Source organism: Paralichthys olivaceus, chromosome 16, assembly GCF_024713975.1.
Source record: "Paralichthys olivaceus isolate ysfri-2021 chromosome 16, ASM2471397v2, whole genome shotgun sequence".
Taxonomy (NCBI): Eukaryota; Metazoa; Chordata; class Actinopteri; order Pleuronectiformes; family Paralichthyidae; genus Paralichthys; species Paralichthys olivaceus.
Window position 1 is genome coordinate 16,555,952 of NC_091108.1, and position 22,891 is coordinate 16,578,842.

General features: G+C 41.1%; 2 protein-coding genes across 3 annotated transcripts; both read left to right on the forward strand.

Annotated features, from left to right (window-relative positions):
• The first annotated feature begins 10,029 nt into the window (after positions 1 to 10,029).
• LOC109642638 (leucine rich adaptor protein 1-like) lies at positions 10,030 to 12,427 on the forward strand. The gene is made up of 3 exons (XM_020107504.2): positions 10,030 to 10,374; positions 11,058 to 11,242; positions 11,831 to 12,427. The coding sequence occupies exons 1-3, from the start codon at positions 10,168 to 10,170 to the stop codon at positions 12,300 to 12,302; spliced, it is 864 nt and encodes a 287-aa protein (XP_019963063.2). The 5' UTR covers positions 10,030 to 10,167; the 3' UTR covers positions 12,303 to 12,427.
• Positions 12,428 to 13,523: 1,096 nt separating this feature from the next.
• On the forward strand, positions 13,524 to 22,208 carry pgap6 (post-glycosylphosphatidylinositol attachment to proteins 6). Of its 2 annotated transcripts, none has more exons than XM_069510991.1 (13): positions 13,524 to 13,696; positions 14,766 to 14,949; positions 15,082 to 15,283; positions 15,807 to 15,934; positions 16,043 to 16,308; positions 16,417 to 16,763; positions 16,858 to 16,954; positions 17,095 to 17,209; positions 17,810 to 17,952; positions 18,180 to 18,358; positions 19,530 to 19,676; positions 19,794 to 19,910; positions 20,018 to 22,208. In XM_069510991.1, exons 1-13 carry the CDS (start codon positions 13,633 to 13,635, stop codon positions 20,351 to 20,353), a joined length of 2,325 nt encoding a protein of 774 aa, XP_069367092.1. In that variant the 5' UTR covers positions 13,524 to 13,632; the 3' UTR covers positions 20,354 to 22,208. The 2 variants fall into 2 exon arrangements, with proteins under 2 accessions (XP_069367092.1, XP_069367091.1); XM_069510990.1 differs by having other exon boundaries at positions 13,525 to 13,696; positions 14,745 to 14,949.
• The last annotated feature ends 683 nt before the right edge of the window (positions 22,209 to 22,891 follow it).

Consider the following 22,891-nt stretch of genomic DNA (forward strand, 5'->3'; position numbering starts at 1 on the left):
CACCGGCGTTGGCCATAAAAAACTCTTTCAACATTTTTGGCATCTTCTACATGTGTGACCCCTATTTTTCATCCTGAGATATATGTATACTTTTTATTTTCACTTTTGCTTCCCTCATGTGTTAGAAATGTCATCAACGCAGGCAACCACTCACTGTGAGTTTCCAAAGTGTTTCCCTGCAGTTTTCTCACTCTGACATTTTCCTGACATTTGGGGGGGTAGCAGGAAAAGTTATGGAAAATGTCTCGAGCAGCTTACTTTGACATTTGCGTTCTTACAAATAAGAACATTTCAGAGAGCAGCTTAAGATTGTTGTCGGACTAAAATGATATATTCTCTCTCCATGCATCACATTGGAGCACTTCCCTTGGGTTTGTAGTGCATCTTAGAGTTGTTAGTGTCTAACCATTTTTGTCTTTTTCCATTTTTTGCTTTGGTCCGGCTATGAAGGAAAAAAGACAATAATCAACATACAGTTTTCTTTTTTCATCTTTTTATTTATAGTAAAATCAGTTAGAAGAAAAAGAAAAGACTTGGTTCATTCTTCTATAAAGGCTGTTTGCATCAGAAAGTTTGGCCAGTCTGCTCCAACAGTGAACTTGAAGCCTGTCATAGAGTCTGACGCCACATGACATTATTGGCAATAGTTGCTGAGGTCATTTGTTCTCCCTGACAGATGGATTGATGCTGAGAGGAAGTAAGGCACACCCTCCAAATACGCATGCTGATAAGTGACCTCATTACAGCTCCACTGGGCATTTTCTTTCTTACAGAGCACCATGATGATGACTGGTTCCTCAGGAGACCTCAGCTTTTGAGCGGTGCCAAGCTCTTGGACTTTCTGAGAGTTTTCCTTTACTTGGCTCATGGCACACAATCAACAGGACTATCTGGCTGAAACACTAACACAGAAATCAAACACATCTTATTTCCCTCTAGCTGTTTACTTGCACATTCATTGCTTGTAAATGTTTTGTTGGAGTGGACTGAAACAAAGGCAAAGTGGAGACAGCAGGCCTTTGACATGTTATGTATGTCTCCTTTGTCTGCCCCTCACTCATCCACATGAAATACATGCAAACACCCCTCATAAAAAGTACTCTAAACCCCAATGTTAGCCATAATATGTTGTGTCCGTGCCCAGAAGTGTTCAGACTTGGGGGACTTTGGGTTGCAGAGTCGCAGCTGTAAGTAATTCTCTCCCTCGGTTTCCATCTCTCCCTCATTCTCTCTTCATCCTCCCTTGTGTCTGGAGAATGTAAACATCAAGAGGGAGGCCAAGTCTCTGCCATCACAACCTTTCATACATCAGAGATGGAGACAGGGCTGCTCTGACCAGGCTCCTGAGCCTGCAGCATTCTAATGTACACAGAGGGTAAATGTGTCTTTTGGGTTCGGATTTAAATGACAAACATTTTATCGAGGGTCTCACTCTCTCCTGGAGGTTTTCCAGCCCTACATCAACACTTCAAACATCCATCTCATCTTGGGCGTCCCTTGCTGTGCTGGCTGTGAAACTCACAGCATGGATGCAAAGCTAACAATCAAAACCATTCTTTCTTTATAGCATCTTTTATTGCTGGTGACGGGGCCTCAGGGTGGTGATCTGGGCCAGTCTGTTGTCCCGGGCACAATATCTCAGGAACAACTCCTGGGAGCTATTACTGCTGTGAACTTTGTTGAAAATACTTCTGGTCCTTAAAACACTTTTCCTTACAACCACCACAACCTTTTGTCTGATGAAGGGATTGTCTTAACTTTATTTCAGATGTTCCAAAATCTAATTTCAGAAAACATCTCTTGGAGTTTGAATAATGACACATTGACACATTCTTGTTCTACAGAGGATGAACTCTTTTAGTTTGGGATTCTCCTTTATTTGAACATTGCATGAGCTTTACTCCATCAGGTGATATTTGAAACACAAATACTTACATTTTATTGCTGGATTTCCAACAAAGCTCTTTTGATATCGGTGGTTCTCAGAGTAAGACTTTGGATCTTGTTGCAGCTAATCTTGATGCTTGCACATGATAACAATGCAATAGGCTGACTGCTAACAAAGCAAAGATTGGGGTTAGGTTAATTGGAGACTGTCCAGGATATACTTTGCCTCCCGTCCCCCTCACAGGATAAGCAGTCAAGATATCGGATGGATGGAATAGAAGAAACCTGCTCCACAGATGAAGAACCTTTTACATTTAATGATTCGACAACATGTCCCATACTAAAATCCTGACCTTCCCCCTTCAGCAGCAGAAGTCTAAGAATAGTTTGATGTTGTTGAGTTCGTCCAACAACTATTCTGGGGAGTTATGGACATTGGCCACAGGTCAGGGGGACTCTCGTATTGTTTTCATTATGATGACACAATCATGCAACTTCCATTAAATCTCTAGGCTCATGCTATCATGTTACCTGAGGCTATTTAAAAGTCGTTTGTCACAGAAACCCCCAGTTCTCTGCAGCCCCAAAAGATGTGCCCCCCCACTGAGGCCAAACCTCTCAAACTGCTTTCCAGCCCCAAAATCCCAAGGCCATTCCCCCCCTCTTATTTCTTTTTCTGCTGAAGAATGTGAACAAATTACCCCCATATGTGTATGGAGGAGCCCCATGGGAACGGGGGCCAAGAAGAATATACTGCTGACAGAACACAAACATTGACTTCATCAAACATCGCGAGCAGCGTGCTGTGATGCAGTCCATATGCTCACCTGGCACCGGCAGCCACTTGCTGACAGTACAGCAACATCTCACCAGTGAGCATCTTTATCTTCTTACGCTACATGTTGTTTGGTATCTGACATGAGGGGGTGACTGGAGGTTGGCCATGGTGGTTGCTATCACCAGTGAGGCAACATGTCAGCGTATTGAGGAGGGTTTGTGTTTCCTCGGGCCTTCAAATGATAAGGTAGTGATGCGATAACAAAGATTTAACGTGTCAGTCAAATGTAAATGTATTGCATGTACCATACACTGTAATGTGGTTTGCAAAGTCCCAAAACGCTTCTATAGGGTCTTGTGTGTTTCCAGCCAGTTACCAGAGTAACAGCATGAGAGAGGACAGAAAAATTGAGTAAAACAAAAAAAAGGGGGAGAAAAAAGCAACATGGGGTATAACTTTACCTCAGTGATTAACTTTAAATTTCAAGTGTACCACATGCACTCATTCTCACGAAACCTGTATTTCCTTTGGCAAAAGGCCAGGTTATTCAGATCATGTAATTCAGCTGGCGTTTGGTTTTGACCTTTCAGGCAATGAACTGAGAGAAAGATCGCTTACAGAATGCCTCCCCATGCCTTAAAGTGAAAAATCTCCCAATCAAGTAGGGCAATATATTGCGCACTAACATCAATATGTCTGGAGATGTACTTCTTCTCCTCCTTAATGCTGACCTCCAGCATCAGGAATGTGTGATTCACCAGGGGAGGGAACGGGTGGACTCTGGTCCTATCTGGCGAGCTGTAGTATAACAGCGTCGCGGGCTGATCCAGAGGAATCCTGTCAGTAGGTTCTGCCTCCTCCCCCAGGCGTCTCTAACACCACAACATGCACACAGAGAGTAAGTGGGAGAGGCCATGAAGGATTTGACAATAACAGACTCAGAGAAGAAGTGGAGCTTTTAAATTGCAGGGGTTTTCGTTTAGATCCACAATATCCGAGCTGTTTGATGGGTTGTTTAATGGTGATGAGCAAATTAATTTAAAAAATGAATATACTCAAATGTAAAACAGTGTGAGTGCTTAGTAATGTCTTCTGCTGCTGTTACTCTGCAACACTCACAAATGGACATGAGTTAGTGCATGCAAACGAATGCAACAGCCACAACCGCACACGCACACAACTGAAACACAACCACAGCGCAAGTGAGCTACAACGGATGTCGACAATGACATGAGCAGTGTTTCTTACTGCAGTCCAGTCATGGATATATGGGTCAAGTGACCTGACATTTATACAAATCTGGACAAGATGCCCCTACTTAAAATTTGATGGTTCTCAATTTGACATATTACGGCACAGGTGCTTGGAGAAAGAAGAAGAAAACATGTACACACGTAACCTTCACCTGACATTCAAACCAAAAAAACAACTGCAGCAAGAAGCTCTGCTCGTTTCAGTGTCAACATCTGTTCTTTCTCAATTTCGTTGTGGTTGTGTTTCCGTTGTGTGGATTTTGTTAATGTGGTTGTCCCCCCCCCTAAAAAGTGACACAGTTGGTAGAGTGAAGTATATTAACACATTATCCTATAAATTTAATGATGTGATTATAGTAGTAAAAATTCTAATCACACTCTAAATGCTGATTTATTAATATTTGACAACAGCAAAAGTACAGACTGACTCACATTGCTGTTGTGATATTTTTATCACAGGATTAAGCTTGGATATGAGAGTAATGGTCAGCATCAAGGAAAACAACGACATGTGATGGTCTGTTCTGTAAATAATAAGCTGCGCTAACAATGGATCAAATCATTATATATCATGTGACTTGCAGTGTAAATCCCACAGGCATCTTTTAGCTTTAAAACATTACTTTTTACTGTACTCCACCTGGTTCAAGCTTACATCTCTCATTAGCCACGATTTTTAGACACAGCAGTTTGCAAAAGAAAATGCACAACCAGGCTACCTGCAGAACACTAAACAGCACACAAGGTCAGCAACAAGCTGGTGGAAGTAGAACATGAGCGCTGGAGACACAAAAAGAGAAGGGAGGAAAATTGATTATTGTTAAAATGAGATGCAGCATTGATTGATACACTTATATTCTCTCCCTGTAGAATCATTATTGATTCAGATTTGAATCAATATTGCGGTTGTTGTACATCTATCAGTGTAGCATATTTGTACTTCACGTATGTAGTATTGATTATAATCCATGTAAAATGACATGCTTAATGTTGTTTCTGTATGTATTGATTGCATCATGGTCCTCTGAGCAGTGTATTGATACAGTTATCTGTTGATGTTAATGAGGCAGTCTGAGTTATGTAGTAATAATCAATATATATAATTGATAACAGTAATGAAAGTTTAATGTAATTTGGTCTGAGACGTAATTCAGGGGTCATATTGGCTCTTGTTTCACCTCATCTGTATCAACGATGGTCTAAATACAGCAGAAACATTTCTTCATCCCACTGTAATGAAATGTGGTGACACTTTAAAATGCAACTGATCGTTTACAGCATCATTTTCTTGCTATAAAAATCAGCCTAGGTAGAATTTATTTAATTATTATTAAAGTGGTTTTGCTGTTGACAGTTTCACTGAGGGTCAAAGATTCAGATGCATTTGTACATGCACGCAAAGAATGATGAAAATGAGGATAAAGCCCGCCCTGCACCAGAAGAACATTAAACCACAATTACTAGAATTATTTCATGCACTTCTATTTATATGATTTTTTAGAATGGATGGGAGTATACAGGATTTAAAAAATCTTCTTCTTGGCACCGGGGTGCTTGAGCTCCTCCGTACCCGGGGCGATGGAAACGCCAGAGTGATTCCTGGCCGTTCTCCTGGGCTCTAGGAGGAAAATCCTGTTTAACGTCTCCACAATAACATTCCCTGGGGTTATTTATTCAGGAATGTTAATGTGCTTAGAATCTACTGGCCCCTGTGGCCTCTGACACGGGCTCCTCTGGGCTTTCCTATCAAGCATTCGATCAGGCAGAGCACAAGCTCTCCGGTGCCGCTGCCATCTGTTTAAACAACAAAGATTGATGCAGCAGGATTCTATTGATGAGCCTGTAGTCAGACAGCATGCGTTATTTGTTTGTGTTGAATCCTGCCTTATAGCATCCACACGGTGTGCAACTCTGCTTGTGCTCTCTTTTCAGTTTCACATTGCAGTATACCAGCTTTAGAAAGTGATGTAATTAAAATGTTTGTGAGCCTTCTCAGTAGAAAATCATGGATTGTTGGTGTTCCTCTTGTGAACTGTAAATACTGTTTTTATGGCTCTTCCCAGCTCCAGGATCTGTGGTTTATGTTTCAGCCTGAATAAACACAACACAATTACAGGATGTAAATGGGCCTCTCCATACATATGAGATCCATTACTTTTCCACACTCATTTAATCTCTCTGCAGGTTCCCTAACCGGAAACAGATGCACAGAGCAGCAGGATCACCTAACTAAAAATTCATGAGCAGTGGGAGTTCATAACTATTTCTCTTATAATCATGGGGCTTTTTTTACGCAGTGATAAGATGTCATTTAAATCCTTAAAGGTACAGTTCCACATGTTGGAGAATTTGCTTATTTGCTTATTCTTGCTGGGTAAAAGATGAGAAAATAGAGTTACTGCCAGCAAGCTAGATTGCTTAGCATAGAACAGTCACTGGAAACACTGGGAAACTGCTGTTGTTTATGCAAAACAACAAGACCTGCATGCAAGCACCTTTCAAGGAAAATGTTAGTGTGTTTGTCTCTTGGTAGAAAAACAATAAAAACAATTATCAAGACCCACTATTTTATGTGTGGCACAATTTCTTAATGAGAGGCAGACTTCATTGAGTCACTGCTGGTCAGGACCATGATAGTGCAGCCCACAACCCACCTCAACAAATCATCTGTTGTTTCTTACTTCTTATTATGTTTTAGTTTTTATGTTGTTACTGATTAAATAATTGACCATCGTTAATAAAGATGGACAAAGCGTCTCCCCTTCCTCCCACTATCAATATATGAAGCCAAAATATCCCTGATTCGAACGCTGCCATCTTTTGTATTTGGAGCCAGAGTCTGCACAATAGGGGATAGAGCTGCGGTATCAAGGTCCCGCCCATACATAAGCTTGACCAATTGTGAGTCTGTGTCAGTTGTCAGTCATGAAATTTCAACACTTAATTTTATGGCATCATATAAGTAATTAAATCCAAACTTGCTGAAAAAATGAAAATCTATGTGATAAGAAACTATAAAAGACTTAAAGCATCTTTGAGGATACATTTATTTGACATATACTATACTATACTATACTGTCATTTTAGTTCGATCCATGTCCCATTCACTAACAATAAAGAGACAGGGTTTATGACCTTTACTGCAGCCAGCCACCAGGGGGTGATCCAGATGATTTGGCTTCACTTGTGGGGATGTTGTTCATCTTTATATCCAGTGTATGGCTCAAACAAATGTGCTAGTTTAAGAGTTTTGGAGCTGCTCAGAAGCAAATTGTTAAAATGGAACTTTGTGGAACGTTTCCTTTAAACTCATCCCTGAGGGCAGGTCAAGTCTGTTTAACGCTGTGATTTTACACGGTAAATTAAAAATGTTCTCAAATGTTCTCAAATTCCACTTGTATATTTGACATGTGAAGATTTCCACTCTGGAGAGCTTATTTTTCTTGGGAAACTTTTTCTGGCCTAATTGTGCTGTAAAAATCCAGGGGTCCTGGCCCTCCGTGATTGGCTTTGTTTGCATGTGAGGACCTTCCACAGACCATGTGAACCTGGAGCATTTCCTGGCCCACTGGCCTCATTTGTAACATGATGCTGTTTTTCTGACCCTCGACTCTGTGCATGCAAACACACACGCCACACTTCAGGCTTATTCACAGGGGAATCAGGCTGTACCATGAGGATTCTAAAACATCTACTCCTCTTCTCTGATTAAGCGTTACTCAAGACTTGAGCAGGCACAGTCCACATCACTTGTTGTGGTTTCATGTTCGTCTTCCTGCTCGTCAAGTTTCAGGTGGTTTGGCAAAAACTCCCACCCCACATCCTCTTTATGATTCACAGTAAATCACATTTAATTGCATTGACAGATGCAATAAAAGCTTATCTACTCATAATGCTGGCCTTTCAATGACTTTCACATTTTGTCCATATTTTCATGTTTGCGTAAGTTTATGATTTCCCTAAAACTGGAAGTTGGAGGCCCTGACTCATAAAAACCATAACTCTTTCTGCGTGAAACATTTTTATGATTAGCCTCCGCCTCATGTAACGCTGACCTCGGGGTCTGAGCTGCCCCGAAAACACTTGTTTTTAATGTGGGTAATATTTTACTGCACCCTCTGGGGTTGCACAATCCAATTTATTTTTTAATCCACTTCTCATTTCAGCTTCTCACTTGCTTTTTCAGTTAATGAAATTACAAGAATGCAGAGTACAAGTATGAAAAATTATCTTTCTCTATTAGGCTTCTCTCTAAAGAAATCATGGAACGTGTTCGCAGCAGAGGTTAGCTTATTTTTCAATAAATCTGGACAATTAATGGCCCAGACTCCTATAAAATTACAGAAAGCATATTCTTTATGATTCTCAAATAGATGAGATGACCTCAGAGTATTGACTTTGGCTCAGTTTTCAGGGTTGCTGTGAGTTAGACTGCCTCGCTGGTGAAACTTGATCCGTATACGCTTAAGCAAACAGATTTGATGAATGAATTCCCAGAGGTGCAGAAATGATGGCTCGATTGTTCAACTGTCTGAGAAAGTCATCAAACACTTGGGTGCCCTGAAACTTTGAATGTCTGCTGCCATCTACAGGCCATTATAGAGAAGAACAAGCAATTTGAATTTAGGTGGCAAATATGATCCTGTAACATCAAGTGTGAAGGGAACAGTGATGTCTCCTATTATGTTTAAGTTTAGATTTAAACATTATAAAATGCTGTGACAATTATCATTTCAAACCAAATGTATTGAATCCCTTCAGATGTCATGGGTTTGTCTTGTTTTAGTTTAGTCCGCTTTGTTTTGTCCTGTTATACATGATTAAACAATTATTTCCCTCTCTTTTTGCTATACATAATAATGCAAATGTGTTTATATTTGATATGGGGTATGTAGGTATATGAGTTTCTATATATGTATAAATATATTCTATGAAATGTATTTATTTGTATTATTTATATTGTATTTATTATTGCATATATTGTTTGTACATGATGTACAATATAGAGAACAGGTAAACCACATATTTATAGATGATAGGAAGCTGGTTAATTATCAGAATCAGAATCAGAATTAGAAGGACTTTATGAATCCTCGTAGGGAAATTCAAATGTTACAGAGCCCCTGAGAAAGAGGTGAAACAGCAAAAGCAGGTATAAACATAGCAATATAAAATATAAAAATCAAGTATGGCTAAAAGAAATAAAAGATATACATAAGATAATTATTAATTAATGACTTATGGAGAAGGTTGAGATTAAATAAATTTGTACTTCTTCTCACTCCTTTTCGAATATGTAGATCAAATGATTAAGTGCTTGATTTCTTCTTTTTTTTTACTTCTTTGGTTTATTTTTTTCACTTGTTGTATAATTTCTCTTTTTTTTATTTACAACCTACTGACTTGCTGGTGAAGCTGCTGGAAGAAGGAAGCTCCCATAACTGCTGCCCTGATTTTAAAGGCATTAATATGGGGCAAGATGACAGGCGAGTAAAAATAATTAATCTATTTGAGTTGATGGCAGATGTCAGCTGCTTATTTGACCCATCTCTGTGTGTAAAATCTGACACTTTCCTCTTCCACTGAATTTAGATGGAAACATATCTCATCTCAGCGCATTTATACAAGAGGGGCAGATAATTGGTGACCCCACCAGACGAGGCACATTTCCACCGTGAGTCTAGAAATGTCTTTTTTTTTCTCTTCTGTCACCAAATGCATGAACTGTTACGTTTCTCTTTACCAGTTAGTTGTGTTTGTGTTGCATTTGGCGCAACACAAACACAACTAACTTGCCTGATTTAAAAGTGATCAGCTGCAGCGGCTCGGTGCGCACAGGTGGCACTGAAGCCTCTCCATGTGACTTGCTGGATTGATACTCCCTCCATTGTTCCGCACAAAGAGCGTTTCCACTTTCCAGCATCATTCTGTACATGGTTACACACCAGCAATTCCTCTGTAGCAGCGTGAATGGTCCCAGCAGTCAGCAGGACGCACGTTCACACTTCCAGCGTTTTCACTACTCGCCCTGCGCTTCTGTGGCAAGTCTGATCGTGACCGTGCTTTATTGTGGCGTGTGTGTGTGTGTGTGTGTGTGTGTGTGTGTGTGTGTGTGTGTGTGTGTGTGTGTGTGTGTGTGTGTGTGTGTGTGCGCGCGCCTCTGTGAGTTAAAGGTGAAGTGACTTTACGCACAAACTCTTCTTCATCCAAAGCATTGCCACTGAATTACTTGGAGGTAAAAAGGCTGTGATGGCAGAGGAGAACCTCCGGGACTTCTTTCCAGAGATGAGGGAGGTGGAAAATAAAGTCGGGAGGAAAACACCGGAGAGTCTTCTGAGGTGGATGAAGGATGCTGCGGACTGTGGAGACAGGTGTGATGTGGTGGACAGGGGGGACCACAGCTCTACCTTCAGTGGAAGCTTCTCTGACAGGATCAGCTGTTTGAAACAAGAGATGGTAAAACTCCCAGAAATTAATTTTTTCATATAATAAATACTATATTAATACATGCTAGATGACAAACCTGTGAGTGTGTTGTGTTTGAGTTGCATGTACGTGTCCATCCCTTCATATTTTCACTGTGACAAAACCTGTGCAGCTTGTTTCAGTAATCACAGCTCTGTTTCTTGAGACATGACACTTCACCTGCTGTTGATTTTTACATCTACTGACAGATGCTGTCTCTCCACCACACCCCTCACCTGGCTCCTCTCCCATTCACTTCTGTTCATTCTGCACATTCTGATTGGATTCCTCTGCTCATTCTCTCCTCATGTTCCTCTCAGTTATTTTTGTGATGTGTTGTAGTCAAATGAGCTCACAGGCAGGGGCCTTACTAGTGGTGGGGATAAAGTGCATTCTGTCAGGGGGGCCCCCAAGATAAAAGGGGCCCCATGAAAAGGACTAGGAATGTAACACAATGCTTTGTGACCTGAATATAAATCTACTAAAGTAAAGTACAGGTACGTGAAAAATGCACTTAAGTACAGTAACTAAGTAAATGTACTTTGTTACATCCCCCACTGCTTACATCAAGTTCAGGTTCAAAAATGTATATGATATAATCAGTCAGGTCCCCTCATACATACACATGTCCCTGCATGCATCACAATTGTTAATTCTCCATGTTGTCCATGCAGAGGTGGCTGCGCTCTGCCGATGTGAAGATTCTACGGCAGCTGGTGGCCGTGCACGAGGGGATCGAGGCCATGCGTTGGCTGATGGAGGAGCGGGGATCCCTGGCCAGTCGAGGCAGCAGCTTGACAGGAAGCCTGAGCAGCCTGGCCACTGTAGAGGAGCACGGACCCTCTATGACCCCCCGCAGGTAGAGTCGGTCATCTGTCAGAGGGGGGCTCTCAATGAAAAACTGCACTTAGACAGGATAAGATGTAGGTAAAAGTCTACCTCTATTTTATACTTTTCCTCATACTCATTTCAGAATACATAGATGTTTTCAAAGTACATTTGCACATGTAAAAATGTTTCCCCTCACATCAGAAAAATCTCAGACATCTATTTTCAGGTCCTGTATTTTGCTGGATTGCAAGATTAAGATTAAGATAGCTCTTTATTGATCCCATGGCAGGAAATTATTACAGAAGCCTATAAGTACAGAATAAATACAGGTAAAAATTAGAATGAAAACAGAATGGAATAAAATAGAACAACAATTAAGGAAGTAGGACATACAGCACTGATGTACTTGAGCTACTGGTGTAAACCATCATGCCCAAGTGTCCATGCAGTGTATCCTTGAGTTTCCAAAAAGTAAATAATGAATTTACTTCACTGCTGCTCTGAGTAAACCACTCAAAACAAAACATATTAGCGGAAATATGCTGGATAGGACTTTAATGCATTTTTTGCTTCACAGTCAGGATGTGAGTCAATATTCCAATTGTTTCTCCCATAGGGAGAGCCAGAGTCCGACCTTCCCTCAGGATTTAACAGAAACAACAGGTGAGGAGTCTGCAGGTCATCGATCACCACATGATGATGCTGATTCACTGCACAAGAGCTACTTGGATGTTCTGAGCCCCGAGTCTGCAGGAGTGAGACTTCCAAGTCCTTCCTACTCTGAGTTTGAACCCAACACACAGGACATGGATGCAGGTCAAGACTTCACAGCTGGAGCCAGTACCATCAGGAGAGCTCTGCTCAGATCTAGAAAGGCAAGAAAAGAAGTGAAAGCAGATATTGGTGGATTTACCCAAGAATCAGGGGAGATTCAGACAGAGTGCAGTCCACCTCAGGAGAGTTTCAGAGCCTCTCAGAACGATGTGATGGAGGACGAGGAGGGTCCATCAAATACAGAGACGGTTCTGCTGGGGTATGACGCTCAGTGGTGCTGGGTGGAGTCACAGGATGATGTGACGTTTTTATGATTCTCTGTAAGCACAACGGATACTGTTGCACTTCAACGGATACTGTAGTTGCCAGTAAATGCAGTGGGATTTCAAATGCATGGAGACAACAGCTTAAAGATAAATAGTGAACAGTCTGTCAGTGATTTTTTCGCGAATGTTATCTCTTTAATTGTGTTGTTGTGTTATTGTATGTATCCCAAAAAATTACAAATAACATGAATAACATTTAATATGAATGATAGAAACCTGCAATCTTGGCTGGTAAATGTTATATGCTCTTGGGGATTAGATTTTCTTCCTTTTATTGTGGGAAATAGAATCATTTTAGAACATAAGGCAAGATGGAGAATATACAAGGGATATGTTTATCATATAGTCATGTGTTCTAATATGATTCCAAAACTTATTTTTATTTTTTTTCTCATTATTGTCCTTTTCTCATTTATTGAGTTTATATTATGACACAATGAGTAATGAGGATTTTTGGCTTAAATTGTTATGCAATGAAGAGTCTAATATTTATATATTTTGGTAATAAATAAGACAGACATGTTGTCATGAAGGTTTCTCTTTGTTTCTCAACCCAAACGGCAGAGATGTGTGAATGTGCTGAATTAAAGTGTGTGTGTGGAAAATCTTCTTAAAGGTTCAGTGTGTAGGATTTAGTGACATCCAGTGGTGAAGTTGCATGTTGCAGCTGAATACCCCTCACTTCCCCCTCCCCCTCCAAACATGACAGAGAACCTGTGGTAGCCGTCAGTTGTCATAAAAACTCAAAAGGTGTTAAGTTTGTCCAGTCTGGGCTACTGTGAAAAACATGGCGGCCTCCGTAGAGAGGACCTGCTCCTGATTAAATATAAAGTATTTAAATATAAAGGGCCTATTCTAGGGTAAAGATAACAACAATTAGTAAAAATTTAGATGAAACACACTCGTGAAAACATCATTAGGATTAGTTTTGGTTTTTACAATAGATCCCTTTCACGTAAATCATACACACTGGACCTTTAAATATACAAATGTTAACTACAAAAATAAATAAACGCAGTAGTATAAAAAAAAGGATGAATCATTTTTGTATGAATAAGTAAGTAAGCTTGTAAATACATAAATGGCTTTTCCCTCACCAAACTGTATTTATGTATTATTTTGGCTGTTTCGGTCCTCGGTGCATACATGTGTGCGATGTTGATATTTCCAAGAGACCTTGAAGGCAGCACCTGACGGCTTTCGCAGCGTCACGTATTTCCACAGAAACCAGGAAGTGCCGTGAGAAATGATTTGCTCCGGATCAGTGTGACATTACAGCAGAGGTCGATGTGATGGTTCAGGCAGTGGGGAGGGAAACATGGAGGCTTGTTTTCTACGCGGGCTCCTTCTCTTCACTCTGACGACCTCGACATTAGGAGGCGGTGAGTGCTTTGTGTCTGTGTTCCTCCGCAGGAAGCGGCTATTAGCATGTTGGCTAACCGTCCCCGCTTGGTTCTGCAGGACCGATGCTACAGAGACACTTCCGCTCCACTGTTTACACAAACATGTGTCTGTCAGCCACATGTGAACACTTTAGTTTGAAGCGGACTGTGTGAATGTGTCAGTGTTACTGAGTCAACACACTTAAAGTTAAAACTTGACTGTACTTGTTAGTTTTTTTTAAATAAAGTTTGGCATCGAACAAGGTCAATTTAAAAACAACAACAAAAAACAATTTGAAACATTTAGTATTAAATTAGCATTTCTGTTGTCCTTCCGGTGGGTCATTGATTTTTTTAATTGATTAGCAATTGCTCCATTACACTATCTTCAGTTTAGCCTTTGCAGTATTAGCTCACTTTTGCTAAACTGCTAAGATCTAAACTTGCTAAACTCCTTCATGTTTACTGCTACAGCTGTGAAATGAAATTCTTAAACTTCTTAAACAGGAATGGGAACAATTTCCATTTCCCCAGATACAAACAAACAATAAACAGATGAAATGAAAAATCAGTCAACAGAAGATATCGAGGATCATACTATGTTTTGTTTTTTTTTGACAAAAATGTCCATGTTTGCTGTTTCTGGCTTTTCACACATGAGGATCTGATGCTTATCTTTGTCACACATGACATTAACTCAATAGTTTTTGGTGTTTAATGCTGTCAGCCATTTCCATCGTCACCTTGCTCTATAGAAAGTTATAACTATCATAGTTATGAATTTATTTTCATTTTACAGTTAAAACAATCATTCAAAAATGAATCATAATATTAATTGTTAAATGATATATACATATACATGTGTGAGGATGATCAAAAATTCCTCAACACTGTTTAGTTGAAGAATAATTCTAGATGCACTGCTCTGTTTAAGAGACATATGTAAACTTGAATACCCACAGTAGAATAATGTTTCTGTGCGTTTAATTAAAAGTTTGATTGTAAAGGGTTAATTCTCATATGGTTTTAATTTGTATTCTTTCATCAGTGAAAAACCTCTTCCCCACAGATGGACAGGTGACGTTCGTGTCAGAGCTCTCATCCAAACCAGCTCAGAAGTTGTCCAAGTACGGCTGGTACGGCAACGTGAGGCTGCAGAGGTTTCACATACCAGAGGAGACAGCCGTCGCTCGCTGGCTGTTTTCCGTCACCAAGCTCCACAACTTCCACTGTGGACAGAAAAACGTCACCATGTAAGAGAAAAGCACTTTACTCCACTCTTTTATTTTATTCAGTGACTTCTGCTGTGATGATTTTCACTCTCTCTTGTGTGAAATCAGACTTCCACTTCTTCTTTGAAACCTAAGACTTTCTCTCTTTTGCAGCCATATTCGATGGGGTGCCCCTCCAGTTATAAACCTGATAGGTTCAGTGTTTCCGAATGCAACGCTATGGAGTCCTTGCCTGTCTCTGACCCTTCCAGTAGCATCACACAGCTCCATAACTTTTAACCACTCCGACCCTGCTCCTGGTGATTGGTATGTTGCTGCCCACTTGCCTCAGGATGACCGGCGCATCGAGCAGAAGGTTCGTATCAAGCTGTGTACATATGACCCTTGATATTTTCTGATGTTTTTGTTGCCTTTCTAAGTCTCGATTTCTTAGAGTGATGTTTTTTTCCAAATCCCAATGTGCTCTAAAAAATGTTTTTATGAAGAAAGAGTCACCACCAGTTATTTAAACTGTATGTGACTGGGATGTTTTAACTTTGGCTGCATGCTTGTTTGTCATTTTTATGTGAACCCCAACCTGTTCCACTGGAGCACGAGGATTGTTTCTTATGTAATGAAGCTAGATCACATTCTTCTTTCTGTTTATGCAGCAGAGTAAGATTTATTGTTCTCTTTTTTACCAGTGGCCGGCCGTGAAAGAAAATTAATGTTTTTTTGTGTGTGGATATTTTTTTCTTCTGACTCTGACTCTTATCTCTTTTACAGTCACCTGTAAAACACTGCACTAATCTGTATAAATAAGGTTTCCTTGATTAAAGAGAAGTTTGCAACACTTAAGTTTAAACATTAAAAACACTTTCTCTTTCTTTGTCTGTCAGGGTTTTCCGTCCTGCACTTATTTCTTCCAGCCTCAATTATCAATCAGGAGAGCGGTGGACACACCTATTTTACAGCAGGGCACATTCCTCCAACAGACCGCTGCACCTGACAGACCGGCTCGCCTTAAGTAAGTAGTGTTCCATCCCCTCCTCCCATTCCTGTTCGCTCTATTGATACGGATTTTTTTTTTTCATTTCCTCATATCATACAGAGTTTTTTTTTGTGTGTGTCTTAGGTTGTATGTTCCAGAGTTTGCCTCGTCTCTCTCCGTCTCTGTGGCGGACTGTTCATCAGGGGAGGGAGCAGACAGTGGAAATTGTTCACTGGTCCTCAGGCTGGGCTCCTCCTCTCTGCAGCAGGGCCCAGTATCAATGAACTGCTCAGGGACTGGCTGCTCTGCCGTGCTATCTAACCCACCTTGGGGCACTTGGCTACGAGTTGTCGTTGAAAGCAGCCAAGACAATCGCACTGTAACCTTTAGTATCATCGCAAACTACACAGGTGACTATAGATACATGTCTCAAAATTAAGTTCCACACATATTATACACATGTTCTAATCTGCTGCTTGTGCATCTTTTTTCCTGGTTCTCATTTGTGTTTTCCTCAGTGGGTTGTAAACCAAAAAGTGTAGGCCTTAAAGCAGATGATGACATTAAGAGGCTCCGTGGAAACAGCAGCTATGCCAACTCAACAACAGCAGGCAACAGCTCACTGGCTACAGCCTCGGTCGCCTTTAGCAATGACTCAGCATCTCTGTTTACGCCGTTGTTGGGGTCCGCGTGCGTGTGGAGCATTCCTGTGCTCTACGAGGAGGTGGACGTCCTGTCGCTGCGGTACACCCCCGTCAACGGACCCAACGTCAGCGTCACAAACACACACCCCACTCTGCTCACTTACCCCCTGCACACGCAAGCCACTGGTGGAACTCTCAACCTGCAGCTCACACTCAACACTGTGCGTATCACTGAATTACAACAGTCACACACACCATTTTTTGAAAGCAGTGTGTTTAATACATATGTGTGTGTGTGTGTGTGTTTGTACGCAGACTGCTGTAATGCTGGGGAACAGTAGCAGTGTGGTGGCCTGTCTCTCTCAATGGGCTCCAGTCCTCGATCTCAACCAGTCTCAACCCTGCCGCACAGGTAACTGAAAAGAATCATATTTCACACTGAGGAATTCATTACATTTAACATCTGGATATAAAAGTGTAAGATAAATGATAAATATTAAACTAAATAAAAACATTTGGAGATGTTTCTCATGTCTGTATATGTGTGTGCAGGTTTGTCTGGAGGTTATGGCGTTCAGGTGAATGCCACCGTTACTAAAGCTGTGGTCAGGCTGCCGTTCCCTCAGTCAGCGACATGGTACCTCACCCTGCAGCTCACATGCAACAGGTAACAACACACTCATACATTTGTTCTTTTACAAATAAGTTATTTAATATTTTAGAATATTTTCTGCAACTCTGACACCATGTCCTCAATCAGGTAGAGTCAACAACATTCTCCACCAGCAGTAGATGTACACATTTTAATTTAGATTATTGCTGTTCGCACACAAAAAAGAGAATGCTTGTGTAATGGCTTGTTATAAAACAAATTATGTTAATTTTGACTCCATGAAAAAGTTTTTTTTTTCTTTTCCTTTATCCCGGTCCATGTTTAATTTAAATTTTTTTACAATACCACAATACCTGTGCCTACATTTTTCATATTTACAAATCTAAATGAAAACAATTTTTTTTTAAATATATATTGAAGAAAATGGTGTGAGAGAATGGTGATCTCAGTTCTAATCAAGAAAATCATGATTCTAATATTTTTCCAAAACCATGCAGCCTTTATACATCTCTATCTATTTATTACTTTAACTTTAAATTTGAGTAGGTCTGTGTCTAAAGTCTGTCAGTTTCTGTGGGTCTGTTAGATCAGGTATTGCTGTCTTGTTACTTGTTTTGTGTGTTTTTAAAAAGTAAGTGTGTTTGTTTCTTGCAGCACTGATTGTGGTAACACATCAGTGGTGCATGTGATCCCAGAGGTGTTTGTCAGTGCCTGTGTAGAGGATTGTGGGACATACGGTGAATGTCGACTACTGAGATCCTACAGCTATCTGTACGGGGCCTGTGTCTGCAAGGCTGGTACGTCATGCACACTCACACTCACACACACACACACACACCTACTGTGCATTATCTAAATTAATATCAATCAATGCACTCTCTCTGTTATTATACTAAAATGATAGTCCTTTCTGTATCCTTATTGGTAAAACATTTAATATTTCTGTCATGCCATCCATTTGGACACACACAAATTTCACTTTGTGCGTGCGTGTGTGTATATGTGCGTGTGTGTGTGTGTGTAGGCTGGAGCGGTTGGGGCTGCACTGATGATTCGACAGCTCAGTCGTATGGGCGCCAGCTAACGGCAACTCTGCTACTGGCTCTCAGTAACGTGATCTTCCTGCCTGTTATTGTGGTGGCCATCAAACGCTGCTACTTCACAGAGGCATCCGTCTACCTCTTCACAATGTTCTTCTCCACGGTAACAACAGCCCGCACATACATGTTGGATTGCTTTTGAGACATGTTTGTATTTTTTTTGGGGGGGGGGGGTCTCCTGACATTCTCCAGAGAGGTTATATATGGGAACGCAAATGTCTGTGTATGAGACCAACCTCCCAGACCCCAAAATTTGTACTGTGGTCACATCACAGCGATTCAGACCAATCACCTTACATAAAGAAACTGCTTTGTGTCTTTAGTGCAATAAAAGTGAGAAGTGATTATTCATGAACGACAATGACAGGTCAGGTTACTCTACCATGCGATCTCATTATAATAATAATGAACTAAAAGGCCTGCAGAACAATAGTTTATCATATCTATGTGTTTTTGAGACAGAGGTGAAGCAGGTAGCTGTGTCATTACATTTTACCTTCCCAGAGTGTTGGATCATAGCAAGCTAGTCACTGTTTACTATGTTTTGTACGGAGCCCCTAAAGGGACATGGGAGAAAAAAAAAAAAAGAAACGTATCTCGTGCGCACAAGAAAGTATGTCGCGAGCACGAGAAAGTATCTCGCAAGCACGGGAAGGTATCCCGTGCGCACATGAAAGTATCGCGTGTGCACGAGAAAGTATCTCGCGAGCACGGGAAGGTATCCCGTGCGCACATGAAAGTATCCCGTATGCACGCGAAAGTATCTCGTGCGCACGAGATAGTTTTCTGGTGCGCACGAAAAAGTATCTCGTTAAGCACATGTAGTTGACCGTACGCCTGTGCTCATTAAGATCATTAGCATCAAAGAATGGCTGCAGAAGTGGACTTATTCTCTTTTCTGAAAACGCGAAATATACCTGGCATGCAATACTTTCACGTGCTCACGAGATACTTTTTCGTGCGCACCAGAAAACTATCTTGTGCGCACGGGATACTTTCTCGTGCTCACGGGATACTTTCTCGTGCGCACGAGATACGTTTCTTTTTTTTTTTTTAACCCATGTCCCTTTAGGGGCTCCGTAGTTTTGCTATTAATAGCTAGATTGCACAAAAATTACCCCACATTTTCATCATCCAGGATTAATGTATACACCGGTCAAATTCATCACTGAAAAACATCGATGTGCATCATACAGTATGTATTTATGGGAACAACGACCTGTGTTGTCTTGTAGATTTAACAGTGATTACTCTTCTACTCTTTGTGTGTGTAGTTCTACCATGCATGCGACCAGCCGGGTATAGCTGTACTGTGTATAATGGACTACGATACCCTACAATACTGTGACTTCCTGGGCTCTGTCTGTTCCATCTGGGTCACCATCCTGTGCATGGCTCGCATCAGAGACACGTTCAAATATGTAAGACGTTGCTGATGACCGTTGCTATTCTTTCCATAATTCTGTCATCACTGAGAGTTAATATGAAACTTAAAGGGATAAGGTTACATGTGTGTGTCTGTCTGTGTGTGTGTTTAGAGTCTGTTTATGCTCGGGACTCTGCTGATTGCTATGTCAATGCAACTTGACCGGAAAGGCCTGTGGAACCTGCTGGGCCCCATCCTCTGTGCACTGCTGATCATGGTCACGGCATGGGTAGGAAACTAAAAGAGGGATTATGTAAAACCCAAGTTGACAAGATAACAAGTATCCGCACACACAGAACAGAAGAAAAGCTAAATCCATTACTCTTTCGGTGACAGGTGTCCCGAGGGGTGCGGCGGCGACATTGTTATCCGCCTTCTTGGCAGCGCTGGGTCCTCTACCTGATCCCGGGGGCGACCTGTGCTCTCGTTGGGATATGCTTGTATGTTTTCGGTGCAACTGAGGACAACTACTACTACACACACTCACTGTGGCACATCCTGATGGCCAGCTGCGTGATGTTCCTGCTGCCACCGAAGGAGAAGGGCAGGGAGACGTTGGGCTGGAGCAGGGGCTGGAGCTGGAACTGGAGCTGGAGATGGAGCTGGAGACCCCGGGTTTGTGGGTACACACTCTGCGAGAACGACAAGGATGAGCTCTACACTGTCACATAGTTTGACATATGCTGATTTCATAATCACATTCTCTTCTAGTGTGAAACTGTCCTCGTGGATCTTAAAAATTAATGTTCAGACATCATAGATACACTAACAACCCTGAAACCTGCTGAAACCTCCAAGGTGGTCCTCTGCACCAGCTTAGGAATAAATCAAACCCTTCAGGTAGCAGACCACCTGACCTTTGACCTCAAGACCAGGCGTTTGTACATAGTCTATATGTACATATTTTATTAGACTAGGCTATGAATGTTTGAAATATTTATAAGTAATCGCACTTTGTGGAACGCTTTTAAATCTTTTCTATTCAATCTGTCCCTGACTTTGCTCATAAAAATGGTGTATTTATAGTTGATGAAAACACTCCTCCTGTATTTGTCCCACAGACCGGGGTGGAAAATTTATGGTATGATTGAAGTCCTAAAAAAAATGTTTTGATAAAACTGGTTCAACTCCAAGTTTATCTACAAGCGTTTTGCAGAGCTTTCAAACCGTATCACATGGTTTTCACACACTAGTGTCCTGTTCCCACCTGAAATTAACATCCATCCTGAATGTGTCTCCTGTGACCGCTCATGATCAGATCTCACTTTTCATCTGTTTGTGTGTCGGCACATGAGAGAGAGAGAGAGCCAGCGGCATTTGGAGGGGCTGAATGAATCAATGCACAGCTCTGATATGAAGAAAAAAGTATCGATCATTATGCGGTGATCAGACACTGGGAGGACTAAAATGCATTTGATTCACTTTGAAACTGTGGGTCAGGACATCAGCTGAGTAGATAGTCCTTCATAAGTGACCATGGATGAATTTGCATTCACACAGCAAAAAGAATGTCACCAAGTGCGTCCCACTCAGACCTCCGAATGTAGTCTGAGTGATCAGATCTCAGGACGCATTCAGCATGCATTTGGGTGCGTTCAGTCCTTAACTTAGTGCTGTGTCCACCTGTGATGTTATCACTCAGGGCAGATGTTAGTTCCACGTCTAAACAGGGTCTAGTTAACTGCAGGACACTGAATAAGAGTTATAACAAACATTTACTTAACAGGAACTATTTCAAACCAGGAAGCCGCTTGTTTGCCAAAGTCTGATGAACCCTGTCTCAAATGCCTTCCCATCACACCGACATCAGCCTCACAACGTCCCTGCATGTTGCTCTGTATCTGACACTCAGCCACTGGTCGACTGTGCCGGTGCACAGAGCAGCAGATTTAGGTAGAGTGATTCTGATACAGGATGCCTCCTCATTACAATCGATGTCTTTAAACACCAAATGTCTCAAGGTCATGTTCAAGTACGCATACGCTGCTTGTGCTGAAACTTACTGTCTTCCTGTGTGTTTATCCTCCCTCTTGAAAACCTCACCTCATTTTACCAGCAATCATTCTGAAGCACTTTTATGATTATAAAGCTTTTTCCCTACATAATGGTCATAGCCCACACCGTATGTGTATGGATGGGCACTTAATGAATGTATATTGAGATTGCTGTGTGCAGTGCCTCCTGTATGACTGTGAATCTCTTTTTTCTTCTGCATACTCTTTCCACATTTATTTTCCTAAGCACTGTTTGTGCTTTGTCTATTTGCACTGTAATTTAGAATTTTTGCACGCTGCCATGCCTTCCTTTCTGTGTTTTTCCTCATGTGTGAGTTTAAATAATTTATTTTTTGTCACATTTAAGTAGGAATAAAAAAAAATCTGCAACGACAGCAAACTACTGCTCTCATTGCATTTAAGGATGAAGAAATGTAATGTTTGATGTAAAATATGGTTTTAAGTCCTACTTTCCATTCTGTTGAAAAACAGACACTTAGCCTATCAAAATAAATCCTTTGTATGAAGAGAAATGTTTTTACATTGCTTTTTATTATGTGGACATTTTTTTTATCCTCAGACACACACTCTCTCTTGCACTAAGAGTGGATTGGGCGAATAGAGGGAAGCAGATTATCATAATCCTCAGAAATGTTGAAAGGGCCTGTGTTGAAATACGTGTGTGTACGTGTGTGTGCGTGTGTGTGCGCTCGCATGTGTTGTATATCTTATTTCCATTAGTAAATGTAAAGGCCCTACAGAGCTGACATAGATCACCACTAAAGATCACATCATCATCTAAAAGGTGTGTAAAGTATTTATAATCTTATTCTAGTCTGTAATGGTCCCCCAGCAGTTTACTGTGGCACTCATGACAAATTGAAAAAGGAACAGTCAAAGCAGTATAGCCAGAGATATGCTGATTTCAAGTCATGAGTCAAGCTTCAGAAACACTGGGTCCTACACTTCCCATGATGCAACTTGCATTCTTCTTGTCGGCATCTTTAATACCCCACACTTGCTTGTAATGAAGGTTGTCAGCCAGATATATTTCTAGATCAATCCAAACTCTATAAGGCAACAGAAGACTATCCCACTGTTTACACAGGCAGAGCTGTGTCCTGCTGTAACACCGGTGTTGTTTTGACCTGAGATGTCTCCTAGAAGGGGACTTCACTCAACAACAGTCTACGTCCGGCTGTATTTGTGTGGATCT